General features: G+C 35.5%; 1 protein-coding gene across 1 annotated transcript in view; it reads left to right on the top strand.

Moving 5' to 3' along the window:
• Window positions 1–19,434, top strand: part of Gabrg1 (gamma-aminobutyric acid type A receptor subunit gamma1) — a 74,700-nt gene extending 55,266 nt beyond the window's left edge. Inside the window, exons 6-9 of the mRNA XM_006979670.4 lie at window positions 860–997; window positions 1,120–1,272; window positions 3,065–3,276; window positions 16,674–19,434. Of these exons, the coding sequence (XP_006979732.2) occupies window positions 860–997; window positions 1,120–1,272; window positions 3,065–3,276; window positions 16,674–16,943 (773 nt within the window). The 3' untranslated portion in view covers window positions 16,944–19,434. The remainder of the gene's footprint in view (window positions 1–859; window positions 998–1,119; window positions 1,273–3,064; window positions 3,277–16,673) is intronic.
• Window positions 19,435–19,853: the final 419 nt, after the last annotated feature.

Genomic DNA, 19,853 nt, shown 5'->3' with positions numbered 1-19,853 from the left:
CTCCAATACCTGGTTTCAGGTTTGATTTTATTAATAAGACCTTCTAACAATTCATGGTACATGAGTAAGAGCTAGCTAGCAAAATACAATATAACAAGAGAAAGAGACAAAAGAAGAAAATGAAAGAGAAACTCTTAAATAGATCAGCAGAGATGACAGATATTTTATTGAATATCCTGCAAAACAATGCATTTATTTGAAAATATTTACAGTGATTAGTGAACATTGATTATGTAATATTATATCCCAACTCTTCTGTAGAAACAATCAAAATTTTCATTTTTATTAAAATATTCCCCCAAATTAAAAATGATCACAAAGAGGAAAAGATTTTAGCCATGGGAAACCATATAACCAGAAAAGTAGGCTTGCAATCAACCCAGACATGAAGAGGTTTTAAAAACATGTTAATATCCTGTGTTGGTTTTGACATATTTGGAGGATGAAATCTAGTAGAATATAGCAATTACCATACCACAGTAGTGTAGACTTCTAATTCTAGCACATGAGTCTGAGACCATTCCCAAGTTCCAGGTAAATAATGATTGAGACAAACTGAGATTTATGAATAAGAACAACAGGGTGATATCAACAAGTTTCCCTCATTCTCAAACTACTCTGTGCTAAAATAAAACTCATATCTGTAATCAACATTACGATTATATAATCCCTTGAAGCACATACACACACACACACACAAAGCAAATTTCAGTCAGTAATTTCTATATTTGGCAAACCGTATAGTACTGAATGAGAGAAATATTTCAAATAGCCATTGTTTGGATGTTGTTGGTATTGCAATGGCAATATGTATAAATTTTGCTAAACTACGTATGCTTTACTACAATTTTCTCTCTAGATGGATACCCTAAAAATGAAATTGAGTACAAGTGGAAAAAGCCTTCTGTGGAAGTGGCTGATCCTAAGTACTGGAGATTATATCAGTTTGCATTTGTAGGATTACGAAATTCAACTGAAATCTCTCACACAATCTCTGGTAAGGAGGAACAGAAGCCAGTGAATAACACTGGTTTTGAATGCCATTGTTACTTTGATATATAAAGTAGAATGTACATTTTATATATTTTACTCACTATAAAATATATCTATTTCTTATAGGAGATTATATTATCATGACAATATTTTTTGACCTGAGCAGACGAATGGGCTATTTCACAATTCAGACCTACATTCCATGCATTCTAACAGTTGTTCTTTCTTGGGTTTCTTTTTGGATCAATAAAGATGCAGTACCAGCCAGAACATCACTGGGTAAGACTGTGCTACTATGTCATAAGAACTTAAAGATTAATAAATAAAACTTCATTGATTCATATGCTAGAAATATTCTCTAGACTACAACGAGGTGATAATGTATAAAAACAAAGTTTAGTTTATACCAAAATGAAAGAACTTAAAATAGTAAAGGACTTCACATAGTAAAGAACTTGACATTAGAAAACCCATATTTTTTCTGTAAACAGAACTTAAATATATATAAGAATTCACAGAGCCCTAGATTCAACCCAAGAACCACATAAAACTGGGTGTGATAGTGTACAACTATAGTCTTGGCACTCCGGAGAAAGATCAGAAGTTCAAGGTCATCCTGATCTACTTGGGTAGTTTGAGGTCAGCCTGGGTTCATAAGACTTTTGTTTTGTTTTGTTTTTTAGAAAATTCTGTCACAACACAATTGGTTTAAGAGGGAAAGGAAATGTATGTTATTGTATTATTTTATTTTAAGATGTGTCACATTTGTTTATGCCATGGAATATTTGTTTAATGGTGTAAAGATGTTTAATGATGCAAAAAAAAGCAGAGAAGAGAAAATATCTGAATCTCATTTAATAAATATTTTAATTGCTTTAAAACAAAAATTGATTATGCTTTAGTAGGATCACAAGTCATGAAAATTCACTTATTAGTTAATACTGGAATTAAAGACTGATGCCTAGCTGTTCCAAAAGACAGATATCTGGGTGGAACAGGAGCTTCCTGGTTTCTAAAACATCAAAAACAATGGAATTAATCTGTTACTTTTAGAGTTTCTTGTGCAATAACAATGATTACAATAGTAATTTCTAATTCATAGTTTGAAAAATAGATTATGATCTTCCTAAAATAGTGTGTTTTAGTGATCACATTAGACAAGAAAATTAAGGACTGATTTTATATGCGTTTTAAGAAAATGATAATCTATTGTCTTTGTAGTATTACTCAAGGAAAGCTTATTAATTAATTGATTCATTTTCAGTGTAAAGGTTGAATCACAATGCAGTTATAGTTGTATCTAAAACATATAAAGTTCATATCATCACATAAGAAAATATTACATTAGTATATTAGTTTAAGTTACTTTGACTGTGTAAGGCAAAGCAACAAACAAACAAACAAAAAAACCAAAACAACAACAAAAACCCCTCCAGTAACTGTTGTTTCAAGTTAGTTGAAAAGTACTTGTTCTCACTGCACACGTCCAGAGGTGGTGGCTCCCTGTGGTGGTGTACGTGGTGGCGAGAGGGATTCATGGACATCTGGTTTCCAACTGCATTGTGGGTGACTTGAGTTTCCATGATCATCTCACAGTTTAAGGTGGCTACTGGCTTCTGGTCACGGTATTGCAGTAGAACAAAGAAGAAGGGAAAAGAAGAAAGGCATCTCTAGCACCGTTGAGTCTTCTAAACATTAATTCCTGGCTTTGTTCCCCTGGCAGTATCATAACCTGTGATCACACTCTGCTGCAGAGGAAGTAGCCAATGAAATTGTTCTTTAAGAAAACCTCCTGCCAACTAAAAATATTTATTTTTTGACTAAGGAGGAAGGGAAAAGTGAATATTAGGAGCCAACCTGAAATCTATAGTAATTTGAATCATTAAACTTTCCTACACAAAGAACACAGTGAATATAATGTAGCCATGGTTACTAGCAATTCTTTCTGGCAATCATATCCTTTGTTTCCATTGTGTATTTCAGCTGACAATATTGTTAAATTAGACAAAAGAATAAAAATGCTCTGCTAAGTTACTTTTAATCATCTATTATTTTTTTCCTTTATTCACAGGTATCACTACGGTTTTGACTATGACAACCCTCAGTACAATTGCCAGGAAATCTTTACCTAAGGTTTCTTATGTGACAGCAATGGATCTCTTTGTCTCTGTTTGTTTTATTTTTGTGTTTGCAGCACTGATGGAATATGGAACCTTGCATTATTTTACTAGCAATAATAAAGGAAAAACCACCAGAGACAGGAAGCATAAAAACAGGACTTCGGTATGTTTAATTTTAATTTTTAATAGTATTTTTGAGAATTTCATACAGAAATGTTGTATATCCATCATTCTCTCCCCTTCCTTTCTTCCTCTTCCTCCCTCCTTTCTAAATTCACAACCTTTACTTTAATTATTATTATAACATGGCCATACATGTGGGATGTAATGAGGTATAAGAGGTGGGACCTTGTAGAATTTCTGCTGTCTGCTTTGGCATGTCAACTGGTGTTGGCATGATAGTCTTGATCAGGCAAGAAGGTTGTTGATAATTCATAGGTGTATTTCCTTGTCGTGTCTAGGGGACATGATCTCTCAACAGCCATCCTCAGCCACTGTATAGTACAATGTTTCCATTCCCTCTTCCATGACTTTCACTTAGCCTCAGGTTTGGGAGAAGCATTGGGGCTGGGCATACCATAGTCATTTATTCTCTGAATTTCCACTACTTCTATATCTATGTAATTGTCTCCATCTCCGGCAAAAAGAAGTTTCTTTGATTGGCAGGGAGAGTTACACTTCTCTGTGGGTATAAGGATAGATATTTTGAAAATGACTGGAAATCATATTAGATTAGGAAATAGAATACCAGATTTTTCTCTCAAGCATATGAACTCTTCTGCCACTGGTAGATGGCTATATTTATATCACCACCATGAATTAATTCCCTTATGTAGAGCTGGCATTAAGTCACCACTGTGGATACCTTATCAACACCTCATTTTAGTTAGATATCTTTTTCTTAATATCCACCCTGTGTTTTGTTATGTAAATGGGATGCTTGAGAATCTATGATAAAATATACATAAAATTAAATTAAAACTAGATTACCTATAACTATCCAGTCAGAAAACCTTGTTTTTAATCTTCAATAAACTCTATTAGGTCTTCCTTATAAAACTTGACATTTATTTTTTTAAACATATTTTATACAATATCCAATCTTGATGCTACCATCCTTCATTTCCACTACTCAATCTCCCCCACCCCCGGATTCTACCGTCACATCATCTTCCCGACTCCTTGTTCTTGTATAACTATTGATTTATTTTAACATGCTTAGACTTATTAGTCTGGCCCATTTTCACACATACATGGGATCATCTACTGTGGCCTGGATAATTTTCTAATGGTCATAGACCTAAGGAAAAATGACCCTTCTTTTTCTGGCAACCATCATTTCACAATAATTCCTCATCTAGTGGGTGGGTTTAGAAGCCACAAACTGCTTCAAGCTAGAATTTTTAACTGGCTGGATCCTGTGCAGGTAATCACAGATGTTGTGAGTTCGTGTGTGGAAAAGCCACATCCAGAGGACAAGCATTTCAACACAACCTCTACTCTACATTCTTTTGCCTCATTTCCCTGAAATGTTCCAGGAATCTTTGTGGGGGTGATGATGGTGATGTAGTCGCTCATGGTTATTCCCAACACAGTGACCACTACCCATTGAAACTAGGAACTTCTCTGACAAAAGTTGGAAACAGCGCAAATCTACAGATCTAGATATAAGTACTTATAAGGAAGTTTGAGAACATGATCATTTAGGAGAACAGCATTAATAAGTTTTCCTCTACAGTCTAATACTTCCCTGTCCATGAGTTTTGATCCTGTTTTCAGTGCCTCTCCTATGAAACAGGCTTCAAGTCCAGTCAAGAGACCAGCCGGTTACTCCATAAATATAATTTCATTATTGTATAGTGCACAGGCCCTGTTTAGAAGGTCAGTAACAGAGTAATGTAAGCCCACCCATGTCCTCTCTTCCCCACCAGCCTGCATAACACCTTGCAGTGCTATGAAAGATAGGCAGCAGGTAGAGTTTCCTGGCCAGCTCAGGAATGATTTCTCCGTAAACATCACCAATGCATATGGCTTCTTCTACAGCAGGGTCCAGTTATGGTGAACAACCAAGAGTAATGACATAAGACTGTATTGTTTGGGATGGTATTGAGGCCTCCCTGACCAAAACTCTTAGGGAGGTAACTGCATTTCTTCAACTAAGATTTTATTTTAATAACCTGTCTCTGCTTGGAGTAGTAATGTCCACTAATGTGGAGTGCTTCTGTTCAAACTCATTCTTAAAAGAATATATTTTTTAATTAGCTTACACATGAATGATGTTTCATGAGGTTTCTTTCTACATCCTTAGTTTTGGCTAAACCATTCCCTACCCCTTCCCCCTCCTCAGTCTTTGTTTTATTTACTGGTCTATTTGTTGTGAAGAGACACCATGACCAATATAACTCTTATGGATGAAAACGTTTAATTGGGAGCTTGCTTAGAATTTAAGAGGGTTAGTACATGATCATCATGGCAGAAAGCAGAGAGGTATAGAATTGGAACAGTAGCTAATAGCTTTACCTAGTTCACAGGCAGCACACACACACACACACACACACACACACACACACACACACACAGAGAGAGAGACAGAGACAGAGACAGAGACAGAGACAGAGACAGAGAAAGACAGAGACAGACTTGGACTGCCATGACTCTTGAGACCACAAATCCCATTGTCAGTGACAGGTCTCTTCCAACAAAGCCACACTTCTTAATCCTTCCTAACAGTCTACCAACAGGGAAGGAAACATTCAAATCTATGAGCCTTTTGGGGGCCATTCTTATTCAAGCCGCCACAGTCCCCCATCCCCACTTAATCCTTTATTGACTCTCTGTTACCAGTTCCTATTATTCTATCTTACTGCATTTTTACTTGATTTGTAAGACCATAGGATCCCAGTATGCTTTTCATGCACACTTCATTTTGGTTAAGGCTTCCCATAGGCCTCCTGTCTACAATCCCTGTTAATCTACCAAGTGCTTTAGTGTTTCTGCCCCAAGAATTCTTCTTCTCTATTTTCATTTCAAATGTATTCTACCACCCCTTTTTCTAAATGCATCTCCCACACTGAAAGCCCTCTTCATGTTTCTTAGTCTCCAGACATGCTATATATTAAACTTACAGAGGAAGACAACTGAGAGAGAATATGCAATATTTGTCTGTTGGGGCCTAGGTGGCTTCATCATGTATAACATTTCCAGTTCCATCATCTGCCTGCAAATTTCATCCTTCATTTTCCTTTAGAATTGAGTAATATTCCATTGTATATATGTACCACATTATGCATCACATTTTCATTTGTCAGTTGATGGACATATGGATTGATTCCATTTCCTAGCTATTATGAATAAAACAGCAGTCAATATGAAAGTACAAATATCTTTATTGTAACCAATAAACTGCTTTGAGTGTATGTGCAGGAGTGATTTAAACTAGGTCATATGTAGATCTCTTTTTAACATTTGGAGAAACCTGACTACTGGTTTTCTGAGTAGCTGAACTAGTTTGTACTTCCATTATTAATATGTGATACTGACAAAAAAAAATCTAAGATTATATGAAAGGATCATTCCTCAAGACCAAAATAGCTTTATTCCAGAGACACAGGCATGGTTCAACAAATGTAAATCAATGTGTTATATCTATTCATATAGACTCAAAGACAGAAATCACATGATCATCTTAGTAGGCACTTAAAATGCCCTTGTCAAAATTAATTCAATATTTCTACACGATAAAAGTTACAGAGTCTAAGACTGGAGGAGCATGCTTCAATGTAACAAAGGTATGTATAACAAACACATGGCCAACATTCTTCTAAATGAAGAAAACCTCAAAGCGTTTCCACTAAGATCGGGGAAAAGACATGTATTCTCATCATTTATATTCAATTAGTGCAAGATTCTTTAATGCTACATAATTTTCTATAAGTGGAATAGTACTTAAACTTATTTAAGACATATTTTTGAAGCTGGTTGTGTTTTTCACACTTGTTATCCTAAAACTTGGAAGGCAGAGGTAGGGGGACCGTCATGTGTGCTGAGCAATAAAATAAGATCTTGCGTCAGTACAACCAAACAAAATATTAATACATCAAAGATTTCTCTTTAATTTCTATTTCACAAGTACATGTAAATTTCCAGTAATGAGTGGAATACACAATTAACTTACTTTTAGAGAGTAATGAATCTTTTAAGGTTAAAACTCAGAAAGAGCAGACTAGCTGTTACATTTTTTTTCTGGTTTCTGTAGAATTATACTCCTTCACTCCACATTCCCAATCACAGTGACTAACATTCAGATAGCATCAAATTCAACGTTAAAATTGATTTTAATAATTCTAATACTGACAAAACTATCCTTGTGAAAATCACTGAACATGGTTTACATGAAACCATGTAAAATACTCAGCTCTACCTGGAACCCCTAATGAATGTTAGATATTGCATTCAGGTTGTTATAATTGTTATTATAAATTTAAATTACAGTCAATTATTTAATTGTTACATCCACTCCTCCAAAAGGGTAAGGCCTCCATCAGTTGCTGAACGAAGGTTTTATGATGACAGTTAGAGTATTCATCAATTTGATTACAAGAGAAGGCCAGTTCAGGTACTCTCTCCCTTACTGCTAGGAGTCTTAACTGGGGTCATCCTCGTGAATGCCTGGGAATTTCCCTAGCACCATGTTTCTCCCTAACCCCATAATGGCTCCCTCTATGGAGCTTTCTCTTTCATTACTCTCCCACTCCATCCCTCCCCCAGCTCTACCATCGAGTTCCCTCAAGTTCTCATCCTCCATTCCCTCCTCTCTATTGCACCACCCACCCCCAGTTTACGCAGGAAATCTCATCTATTTTCCCTTCCTGGGGTGACCCATGTCACTCGCAGGTCTTTTGGGAGCCCAGAGCTCCAGCTCTCTGCTCTTCATTTTAACATCTTCCTCTGTTCAAAGCACTTAGAAAAGTAGGCTTTCATTTTACCAATATTGATAACGTGACAGTATGCTATTGATGCCAGTAAATACTTTCAGGACAGATTATGCCAAAACTCACATAAGATCTCCATCCTGGACAAGCAGCTTGAAAACCTGCTATAATGTGTGCACCATAAGGTTCATGGGATCAAATTACTTTAAGTTTGGGGGCTCAATGTTTGGTCCTGTTTTCTTCTTTTTTATGCTATTCACTTTAGAAAATTGGATGTACTTTTAATTCTCCTTTTATTTTTCATCTCATATTTTAAGAGTTAAAGCCTAGTAAACTGCATTCAGGTCTTATGATGGTCAATGTCAAAGAGGACATTGCGAGATGTAAAAATATAAGGACTTGCTTCAACCCACAAATCTGTGCCGGTCACAACTTTGCATCAATTGAAAAGATCAAGTGGATGACATGATATCCTGCCTAAACGGACAAAGTACAAAAGAATGATGATTTACACTTGAATGATCACTGCTAGATTTAAAATAAATATCATTATCATTGTGAATACAGGTTATGTGGCGGTGTGGTCTCACACATTCCAGAGGATGCATTAAGAGGTCAGAGGAAAACATTGTGGGTTTCCTCCTTCTGGGAATCAAACTAAGATTGTTATGTCTCCAAGGCAAGGATTTCACACACTGAGCCATTTTTGCTGCTTGTTTGCTGATAAGTTTTAAAGAAAGAAAACTGAACATTTTTTCTATTTTCTTATAACTCAGACCAAACCTCCTCTCTATTTTCCATTTCATCATTTATCCCTAATTTTAAAATTTAAATGCCCACACCTGTGTGTAGTAATTGTCTTTATTTAATTTTTAAATTTTTTGTTAGAGAGTCTCAGAATAAAAAAAATAACTGACATTAACACACATGTAATATATAAAGCCATGTGAGGTTTATAGTTTCTTTACACAGATATATAACACAGTTGTATTACTAACCAAAACATACCTTGTGTGTGTTTGAACAGTTATCCAGTACAACCCCAGGTCATAAAATATAGAGCACAGCTCCAAGTGTAATGTCGACTCAGGAGAGCTGAAGCATAAAATTGGAAACTTAAAATTACAATATTAAGAACTATGAAAGTCTAGACATAATTTTACTGTAGTTATGCAAGAACAATAATCATATGTTTAGTCTGTTAATTTTAGCAACAACCTCAGCAAATTAAACACTAAAAATGGAAAAGAAATAACAATGAGATGACAGTATTGACGTATTAAGTGGCAAATAGCAATAGTTCACACTTGACATATTAATTGACTGGAGTGTGTAAAATATTTTTATAGACATTCAATACAACCTTTCTCTGTCTTTCATACTTGCTGAGATACATATTTCATTAGCTCTTACAGCATTAAATGACACTTTGAAAAACTGGGACCAGCAATCAAATTTGTATTCCTGCCTGGTTTGTTTTCAGCCTCATGGTCTTGTTAATCTAATGCACTGAAATTGAGAATAGACAGCTCTGTCCATCCATCCATTTTGTTTCACATTTTCCATAAAACACATTGTGGGATCTGTGTTTTCCATTTCTCCCAACCCAACAGTGCAGCCCAGACTGAGCTCCTGCTGAATCTTATGCTTATATGATTGTCTTCTTTAGAATTACTGCTCTCCCTTCTCTCTCTCTCCTTCCATAAAAGATTGTACTTTCATTAATATGCTAAAAAGTCCGAATAGTCTGTAATCCACCAATTTCCCTCTCAATTGTTTATGATGAGAAATCTAGACTGCCCTGAATATATGTGTGTGTGTGTGTGTGTATATACATATATATATATATATATATATATATATATATATGAAAATACACCTATATATTTATGTGCATGTATTGATTCATATGAATGTATATTTCTGTATAAAGAGATGACATCTGAGTACAATATATTGAAAAACATTATGCAATTTAATTAAGATGTCTTCTACTTTTCACATTAAGTAGTTGATTTTATCTTTCTGTCTTCCTTCCTCTCTCTTTTTTCTCCCTTTAATCTTTCTTTTCTTTCTTTCTCATTTCTATTTTTTCTTTAATTATTGTTTTTATTCTGCCTATCAGTGACATCTAAAGAAATGCACAACCCATTAAATATGAGGGAATATGGGGGTTTTATCTCTTAATAATAGGCACTATTAAATGATTTAGTACAGTTATTGAAAGAAGAATCTTAGGTTAAGAGTGCTGGACTGTAAAATCAGGACTATTGTGGAAGAGGTAAAAACTATAGTATCAGTAAACCTGCCATCACATCACCAATGATGAACATTTTATGTTGAAGCTTCAATATGTATAGGTTATCCGAAATCTCATCAAGCCATGAAATACCTACATTTTGAGACTGATGTATAAAACTGAAGACAATACTTGCTTAATTTTAGGCTCTCAAATTTGTTAAGTGTAACATGACAGGTATTTATTTTCATCAATGTAAAGGCAACTGGGAGACAAAAAGATATTGAATGTGTACTCTCCTTCCAGGAGTGTTTAGAGTTAGGTGTAGACAAGCTTCATAGACAGTGTGGTGTCCAGAGTTCTAGTCTTGGCATTCATGTAAATACTGGACATAGTACTGCTGTCTCAGGAAGCCTTGCACATTTACCTACCTCAGACTCCAGTGGAAGATGCTGTTTGAAAAAGAGACAGGTAGATAGCTCATATGCATTAGCTCAAGATTGACCTCTAGCTCCTTTACAGACATACATCAGCTTTTCCCAAATGGAGACTGTCATTTATAGGGTTGGGAGACTCATCCACATTATCTTCACTCTGCTTCAGTTCCTATTTTCAATAGCACATTGTTCCTTGAGCTATTACAATATCTCCAAATTTATCGCCCTTCCTATTTTGCCAATTTAGGACACACATTATGCGTGCACATTCATTTAAGCACTCATGTGTATCCATGTGTAAACACATGCACACATCCACATAAAATAATAATAATTTTCAGATTGAAAGTAATCCTATTGGCTATGAGAAAATTATCAATAAGAATTGTAGTTTCTAAAATGTTTTCCAAAAGCAAGGTGTTTAAGTAAAATAAACACCAGTAAAGTGAAGGTTATTTTTTTTTATTTATTTCATTTAATATTTTCTTTTTTCCCTTTTATTTTATTTTACAATATCTTTCAGTTCTACATATCAGCCATGGATTCCCTTGTTCTCCCTGCTCCTGCCCCCCTCCCTTTCCCCCCAGCCCACCCCCCATTCCCACCTCCTCTAGAGCAAAGCCTCCCCCAAGGACTGAGATCAACCTGGTAGACTCAGTCCAGGCAGGTCCAGTCCCCTCCTCCCAGGCTGAGCCAAGCATCCCTGCATAAGCCCCAGGTTTCAAACAGCCAACTCATGCAATGAGCACAGGACCTGGTACCACTGCCTAGATGCCTCCCAAACAGATCAAGCCTATTCAGGGTGAAAGGTTATTTTTAAAAGAGCATGAGAGCTGCTCTTCCTGAAACAGACAACCACCACAAATCCGGGCCTATTCTAGCTATACCTAACATCCATGGAGTACAGAAGACACTGTGACACATGGTCTGTGAGGTACAGATTCATCGACAAATAGTATTGAAAAGACGGTTATGCGAATGTGGGTCACAGGGCACTCAGAAAGTTTTCCTTTCATTTCAAGTGAAAAGAATCCATTTGTAAAGCATTTAAACTAAATCTAAAGGAAGTTTGGTAGAGAGGAATTTCAGAAACAGTATTTCACTGTTCAAGCAGTAGTTTGGAGAATAAGTTGACATTTTCAGAAGAATAAATTTGGGAGAATGTTTAAAACTGAGAAAACCGCAGGAACTGAGTTGAGGCTTGTAGATTGGAATTGGGGAAGACTAGCTTATGTCCATCCATATTGTATCTAATGCAGTAGCTGTTCAAAACTGCTTAGGTGGATTCAAACTGATATAAGCTGAACAAGATTCAATACATAATATCTCCATAGCATTATTGTACCATGTGTGCCAGGTCTGATAGCCACATGTGGCTTATATACTGGCCATAATCAATACAGCATATTTTTGAAGTTCCCTTGGAAATCACTGGCTTTCAACACAAGAGATTTAGGGACAAAATTACCCATGTTGAGTATAGACCAGAGTTTGTGGACAGCGTGTGCATCATGTTAAAACTATAGCCCTTGTCCTTTCCACTCTAGTGAGTCACAGAAATTTCTTAACAGAATGGTATAGCGGCATCTATGTACTGTAAAGATAACTAGAGATAAGTACACAGTGTGTAATCTTAAATTGTGGAGGAGGTGGGGCCTCAACTCAGAGACTACTGTAATAGCTTCAGAAACAATGTACTAGTGAAAATAAGAACTGGAACCTCAAGGGAGGATAATGTGTTGGAAGGGCCTCCTAAGCCTCCAATTCTCAGTCTCCTTTCCATAAAAGGCTAATATCTTTCCCAGCCAGTACATGTCTGCAAGAATAAACATTCATCTATCCTTCAGAGGATGTAATGGAATAACAAACACCTGTGTCAATTTGCAATTTCACAAATCATAAAAGATTTTCTTTTTCTGAAATGGTATTTGACAAAGCTCCCGGGAGGTGTTTTATGATATTGGTGATATGTAAAATGCAACAAAAAGGGCTGCTTAAATAATTATAAAAATGTCAGTGGATGGTGGGATGCTTTATGAGACAGTAATCAGTAAATGTCAGTTGCAAAAACAGGTGATTTGCTTTTGCGTGCGACTAGGCCACTCACAGCGAGTTTTCTGTTTTGTTGTCAAAGTAGCATCCTTTCATGTTACTCTTCTCAAACTAAATAGATAGATTGATGATTAAATAAGACTCTCATTAAAAATCTAAATTTATATTCATAGTATTTGAATATAGTTGGGGCAAAAACAGAACAATAGAGTGTATGTGAGGAGTGAAGGCTCACTCTGCTTAGCACTCTTGGTTACAGATTTCAGAATTAAAATTATATCTATTTTTTGTGGTTTTCTTCTTAAGGATATTTTCACTTATTTCTAATATGAGTGTAGAAAATTTCAAAACATCAATGATAGAAAAGGAAAAACTTATTTTATATGAAAGATGGCTTTTTTACCATCTTCTTTTCATATATATACTTATATATATATATATATATATATATATATGTGTGTGTATATGTGTGTGTTTGTGTATATATATGAAAATATATAGCACATCCATATATATGAAAATATATAGCATTTCCCCTATTGGTTAAAGTTTAAATTCATGTTTATGAACAATTCCAATGCCACTTCTGCTCCTTCTTACCTCTAAATTTTATCATGTTTTATAATGTAAAAAAAAATAAATAAAGACCAGTTTGTTGTCCATTTTGATCAGGTCAGTCCCCAATGCCTCATCTCATTCAATGCTACGCTTCCCGACCATTTTCTCTCCTAACTCTGTGTGTTCTTTTTTCATACTCATTGAGTCCGCTAGTAAGTACTGGTGCTACTGATATGTGCAGAGGTGTATGGCCATTTACTGGACCGCACGCCTGAAGATATGAATGGGCCCTCATGAGGCCCTCTCCACTTTACCCTGGGATTAGCAGGCTTCATCTTGTACAGGTGTTCTGCACTCATTCATAGGTTCTGTGAATTCCTGTGTGCAACAGCCCTGTCACATTTGGTGACATCATTTCATAGCAGATGTCCATTGCCTCTGGTTTTATAACCTTTTCTCCTCCTTTTCCACAAAGATTCCTGAGCCTTGAAGGTGGGTGTGAGATTCCACTTCTATAGCTCTTATTTTCTGCCCTTTGAACTTTTGTTAAGTCTTTGCAAAAGAAAGCTTCACTGATGAGGGTGAAGAGGCACACTAATTACATATTTTGATTTCCTAGGTACCACACAGTCCAGGTTTTCTTTTTGTTATCTTTTCCTTCTAAGTATATTTTTAATTAGTTTACAAACTGGAAGGATTTTTTTTTAAGGATTCTTCATATATCTTACCTTTTCTTTATCCCATTCCTTCTCTTTTCCTGTCCGTGTTCCCAACTCCTGCCCTCATGCCTACTTAAATCCCCAGTCCCCAATATTGTCCAGATGCTGGATTACCTATCATATGTGTTCTATCATCTTTTCATGAATTTTACTTTTGTGGCAAAATCACATTTCCATCTAGCTTTCTTATACAAAATTCATTTTGTTAAGCCTTCCCTCACCCCTTGTTGCTTAATCCTTATCATCTTCCCACCAGCTTGAATTATTCTGCCCCTCCTCCTCTCTTCTTTCATTTCCCCATAATTCTCCCTCCCCATCTCCCTTGACTGAATCCCCTTCCATGGATCATTTCTAGTAACCTAACTTTCACATGTGCTCCAGAACAGAAGATAAAAAGCTGGGGCCCTCCACTTTATTAAGATAAGGTCTTCCCCTCATCTAGGACTCACCTAGTATACTAGCAGGGATAGCCAGCTTGCCCTGGGGCCCTGTGTCTCTTGCCTCCCAAGCTCTGTGTTCACCAGAAGCCACCACACCTGACTGGCATCTTGTTTGCATCCTGAAAATCTATGCTTTCCTGCTCAGACTTGAAGAGTGAATGCTCTGTCCACCGATCTGTTTCTCAACCTACATGTTCTCGACTTTTCATATTTATTTGTATTTTCTCACTATTTAGAAGTGCAGTAGCTTTGAATGAAAGTTCAAATTTTAATAACTCGATATCTTTTTCATTGTTCAATATTTCCCATAAAATATTTCATGTCTGTGAGATACAGCTTTTTAAAACATAACATAAAGAAAAATGAATAACTACATTAGAAAGAATGAAGCTCAGTAAAATGATTTTTTATAGTCTTGTCTTTCTAATTCACTGCTTAGATGACAATGTAACAGTGATTTTAGTGAGATTTCCATCCGATGGCTTAGTTAAACCAAGACATTCAGAAGTCCTGAAGGACAAAGGATGAATAAAGCTGCAGACCTCGTGTCATTTTAAAGGATTCCTCTTTTTTTTCTGGTAACCCCTCTTGTTAGCCGTGTGTGTATGTGTGCTTTACCGTGAATTTTATAGTCCGCTGTGACATGGAATTTTCAGAAAGCGATGACCACAGAAAAGGACCAGCAGTAAGTGCTGTTCACGTGTCTCCAAATGCTTGCTGTACATGCCCCATCCATCACGCTGGCCTGTAGTACTGCAATTGTCACCTTGGTGTAGCAGGCATCTCAGAGGCAGAGGAGCAAACACATTTTCTGTTCAAGTTCACACAAGCACTGTTTCCTGGGAGACGTCTCTCCCAATTGCGTCTGACTCTAAAGTGCTGGATTTATGTTACACAGCATTTGACTCTTGCCTGAGCTACAGTATTTTCAAATATTATTTTTTATCACTGATGAATAGTCAGATCCTGAGTCAGTACGGTTTCTCAGCAGGTAAAGATACATTGCTACAAGGACTGACAACCTGGGTTCAATCTCAGGCCTGAAGAACTTTACGTCTGTCCTGCAACACATGCATGTTCATTCTTTCACACGTGCATATAAATACACACACATACATACAAAGAGATCTTATGCAATAAAATTCTTACTCAGAACCTATTATGAAATGTTAATTTGATATTTATCTCAAATAATCCTGGTAAAATAGTAGTTATCAGTATCATCAAATAGAGTTTGATTTTTCTATATTATGTTATAAAATTTACGTAGGCCATGATATGATATTCGCAGGGAAGATTGCTGTATTGTTCAAATGAGCCTAGTTTTGCACATCTATTGCCCAGAAAGCTGAGTTTTTAAAATCCTTGTAATGTGGCTCTTTGCACTCCTATTTTACTATCTTTTTTCTGTCCTTTCTGGCTTTTCAAACTATTCTCATTATCAGAACATCTCTCCTTGTTATTTATTCTCATTATAACTAAGATAACTAAAATATATAACATTCAACATCAAAAAATATTTGTGGCATTATAATTATGAGTGTTCAATACCATAGAAACATTAAGTTTATTGTCATTTTATACTTAGATTGATGGTTGACATTTTTGTTTTTGTCTTTGTTTTTTGTTTTTTTAGTTTTTCGAGACAGAATTTCTCTGTGTAATTTTGGTGCCTGTCCTAGATCTTGCTCTCTAGACCAGGCTGGCCTCGAACTCAGAGATCTGCCTGTCTCTGCCTCCCGAGTGCTGGGATTAAAGGCATGTACCACCACCACCCAACGACAATATTTTTTGTAGATTAACTTTCTACAAAGTTAATATAGTGAAGTTTTATTTCTAAGTGTATTTTTTCTATATGTGTTTTGGAATAGGAAAAAAGTTAACTATAGTAGTAAATTAAAGTCTAAAAAATATATTACAATTCAACGTAATCAATATTTGGAAGGTTTTTTTGTTGTTGTTGTTTTTTAGACCAGGCTGGCCTTGAACTCACAGAGATCTGCCTGCCTCTTCCTCCCAAGTGCTAGGATTAAAGGCGTGTGCCACCACCGCCCAGCAAGTTTTTTATTTGTTTGTTTGTTTTTTAAATTCATTATCAATTGCTTCCTTCATCTCTGGCAGGGGTATATTTAGCTTCCTTGATTCTGTTTTTTGGTCTCACAGTCTCATTTATCATTTTCTCAGGTATCACCAGGTCTCCATGCTGGATCTACGCTGATACCCATGAACAGTATTTCTCTGCCTCAAGGGGAAGATGATTATGGCTACCAGTGTTTGGAGGGCAAAGATTGTGCTAGCTTTTTCTGCTGCTTTGAAGACTGCAGGACAGGGTCCTGGAGGGAAGGACGGATACACATACGCATAGCCAAAATTGATTCCTACTCGAGAATCTTTTTCCCAACAGCTTTTGCCTTGTTCAATCTGGTTTACTGGGTTGGCTATCTTTACTTATAAATCCTACTCATAGATAAATAAAAGCCTGGTTTAGTCTAATATACTCAGTTGTATTCCAGTAACAATGAAGTTTAAATTTAAAATGAAGGAGTCCATTGGTAAAAATCTGAATGGTACTGTTATGAGACTAGGGCATTCATACATGAATAAGGCAGAAGTATTCAGGTTAACTTATCTAAGTGGACATGAAATTGATTGTCAGGTATAACACATTGAAATCGTAACATATATTTTTACTTTACTTTTCTTTATTTTGCTTGTATACTATTAATATTGGGAGTTAATACTTCTGTGAGACATATTTTGAATATGAAATAATTTTAATACATATTTTATTTAAATATAACTATTGCTTATAATGAACTTAATGCCTAATATTAAAGTATTCTTTGCCTAGATTAGTCATTCATTTGATTTTAATTCTTGTTTTTACTTGCCCTGATTGGGATATAGAATGTTTGAAACAAAGCCATGATTTTCTCTGATTTATTTCCAGGATATGTAACTCTCAAGAAGAAAATAATATGTGTATTAATTCCTTTTTAAATAATTTCCCTTGTGAACTGTTAATTTGTAATTGTACATCTTTATGGATTTACAGAATAAACAGTGCTGTTATGTCTTATGTTTGAAATGTAAAACAATTCAATCAATCTACTTGACGATTACAGTTTCTAAATGACCAGTTTTATCTGTAATCCAGTTGATTTCCTGCTCAAGGGTTAAACAGAACTCAAGCCACGTTTAATATGAAGATTTTCAAACTTCGATAGAAAATACTAAAGCCATTTTGTTTATTTTTGTTTGCAATGCAAGGTGTGTACAAAAATCAAAGTTAGTTTCTGCTTTGTAGGATTTACGAGGTATAAAGAGGTTAATGCTAAATGTTACAATGTAACAACAAAGAAATCAAGTGGGAAATGTTCTGTTTTTTCATTATGTGCTACAAAAGAGTGTCACAAGTTCAAAAAAGCATTAAGTTAAAGTGCTTGATTTAACAGTGCTTAAAGAATCATCTGGCAAACTAACTGCAGGTTGTCTTGAAGATAGACTTAAATATATTCTATTGACATTTCATATAGCAGGTATGTTTGGGAATATACCTACTGATTTCTGAGGTGAGTTTTACAACTGTGTTACAATCACTGTGTTCTCTCTTTTAGAAATGTGGGAAGCCTCAAAATTCATCTTACAAATGGCCTTTGTGAATGGCATCTGTAATGAACTTGAGTGAGGACATCTCAAAATCCCTTCAGAGAGGAGAAGAAAGATTCTAGAGAGTCTCACTGTAGGGAAAGCTCATCACAGTTGCCAGTGCTACATCTGTGAGCAGAGGCTTCAGTTTGGATATAAAGAGCACACATTTTCACTGTGGGTCTGGAGAGGTGGCTCAGCATACAAGGGCATCTTATGTTCTTACAGAGAACCCAGGTTCAGTTCCCAGTTTACAACAATCTGTAATGCAGGGAAACTGAAGCTCTCTTCTGGTGTGGCTGAGAGTGCATGGACATGGGTGCACATACATACATGCAGGCGATTACATACAATAAAAATAAATAAATCTTAGAAAGGAAGACATTCTCAAGGTTCACAGCAGCTATCACAATGAAAGGTTTCATGAGGAAAGGCATGTTGAGTTTGAAGAGGAAGCTGTCATGTGAGCGTTTGACACACGTTTTTATTTCAGTAATTGCTCCACGTGGTGTAGCGGTGTCTGGGTGAAGCTTCAAATGTATTACAACGTGTGTTCCCCAGCTAAATACAACTCTTCCATCTTTCTCACAAACCTCTTAAAAATACACAGGATTTGAGGGACACTAAAATATTGACTTTTTTAAAAATATGAAGAGCCAAATATAAAATTTTGACTATGTGTATATTAACTTTTAGATACTCCACTCATTTATGTTGACAACATTAAATATTAGTAGATGTCAATAAGATGAACATTCATTTAAGGGATAAATGAGGTATGGAGCATCCCTTAAGGCATAACATGCTTCACTATATTTTTATGGCTATTTACATATTTGTAGTGGTGGTTTGCTCATTGTTAACAGTGTTTAATTTCGGGGCTCTTTGAAATGTATCTAAGCATGACTACTTGTTAAAATATTTTTAAATGCTTGATATAAGTACCCTCGAGTTTCTCATTGATGTTGACAATATTTACAAGTGAAAATAAAAATTGTTAAAAATATTATGTTTTTACATATATTCCTTGCATATGTATACATCATGAAATAAGCACTTTGTTTTAAAGCCATTGGTATTGCATTTAAATAGTAAAATTAGAAAAAGAGGCATGCAAACCTAATTTCTTCTACATATAGTAACAAAAAGATAAAATTTTATTTAGATATTTAAGGAATCAGATAGAGCTTAAAGTTTATTTTTAAGGGAATAAAACCCAATTCTTTTTTCTTCTTATTTTCAAATTTAAAGTCAACTATGATGAACTATTTAAATAAATATATCTTCTTTCTCTACATGAGTTGAAGTAATTTATTAGGTTCATGTGGACCCTTTTCCCCCTACACTCATGGGAAAATGATGTTTAATACTAGCATAGACCAAAAACATAGCCACCAGGAATAACAAGTAAATGTCAAACAGGGAGATGTAAAATCACTTGAAAGGGTGTTAATTCATATAGACCCAGTTTCTAGTTACACAACCAGTATTTAAAATTTTTTGAGAAGCAGAATGTGCATAGCAGTATTTTATCGACAGCATTTTATATACTGTGGAATTGCATCCTAAGTGATTTTCTCTGTGTTTCCCATTGTACCCAGAACATTATTTTGAACAGTAATGTGCCCCACACATGTTAAAATGCAAACAAAAGAAGCATTGGCTTCATATTTGCTAGCAAAGCCTGGCCATTTGGAATGACCTTTGGGACTGACT

Source organism: Peromyscus maniculatus, chromosome 10, assembly GCF_049852395.1.
Source record: "Peromyscus maniculatus bairdii isolate BWxNUB_F1_BW_parent chromosome 10, HU_Pman_BW_mat_3.1, whole genome shotgun sequence".
In the NCBI taxonomy this organism is placed as follows: Eukaryota; Metazoa; Chordata; class Mammalia; order Rodentia; family Cricetidae; genus Peromyscus; species Peromyscus maniculatus.
The sequence above is the reverse complement of the archived record's forward strand: the minus strand, read 5'-3'. Positions and strand labels throughout refer to the sequence as shown.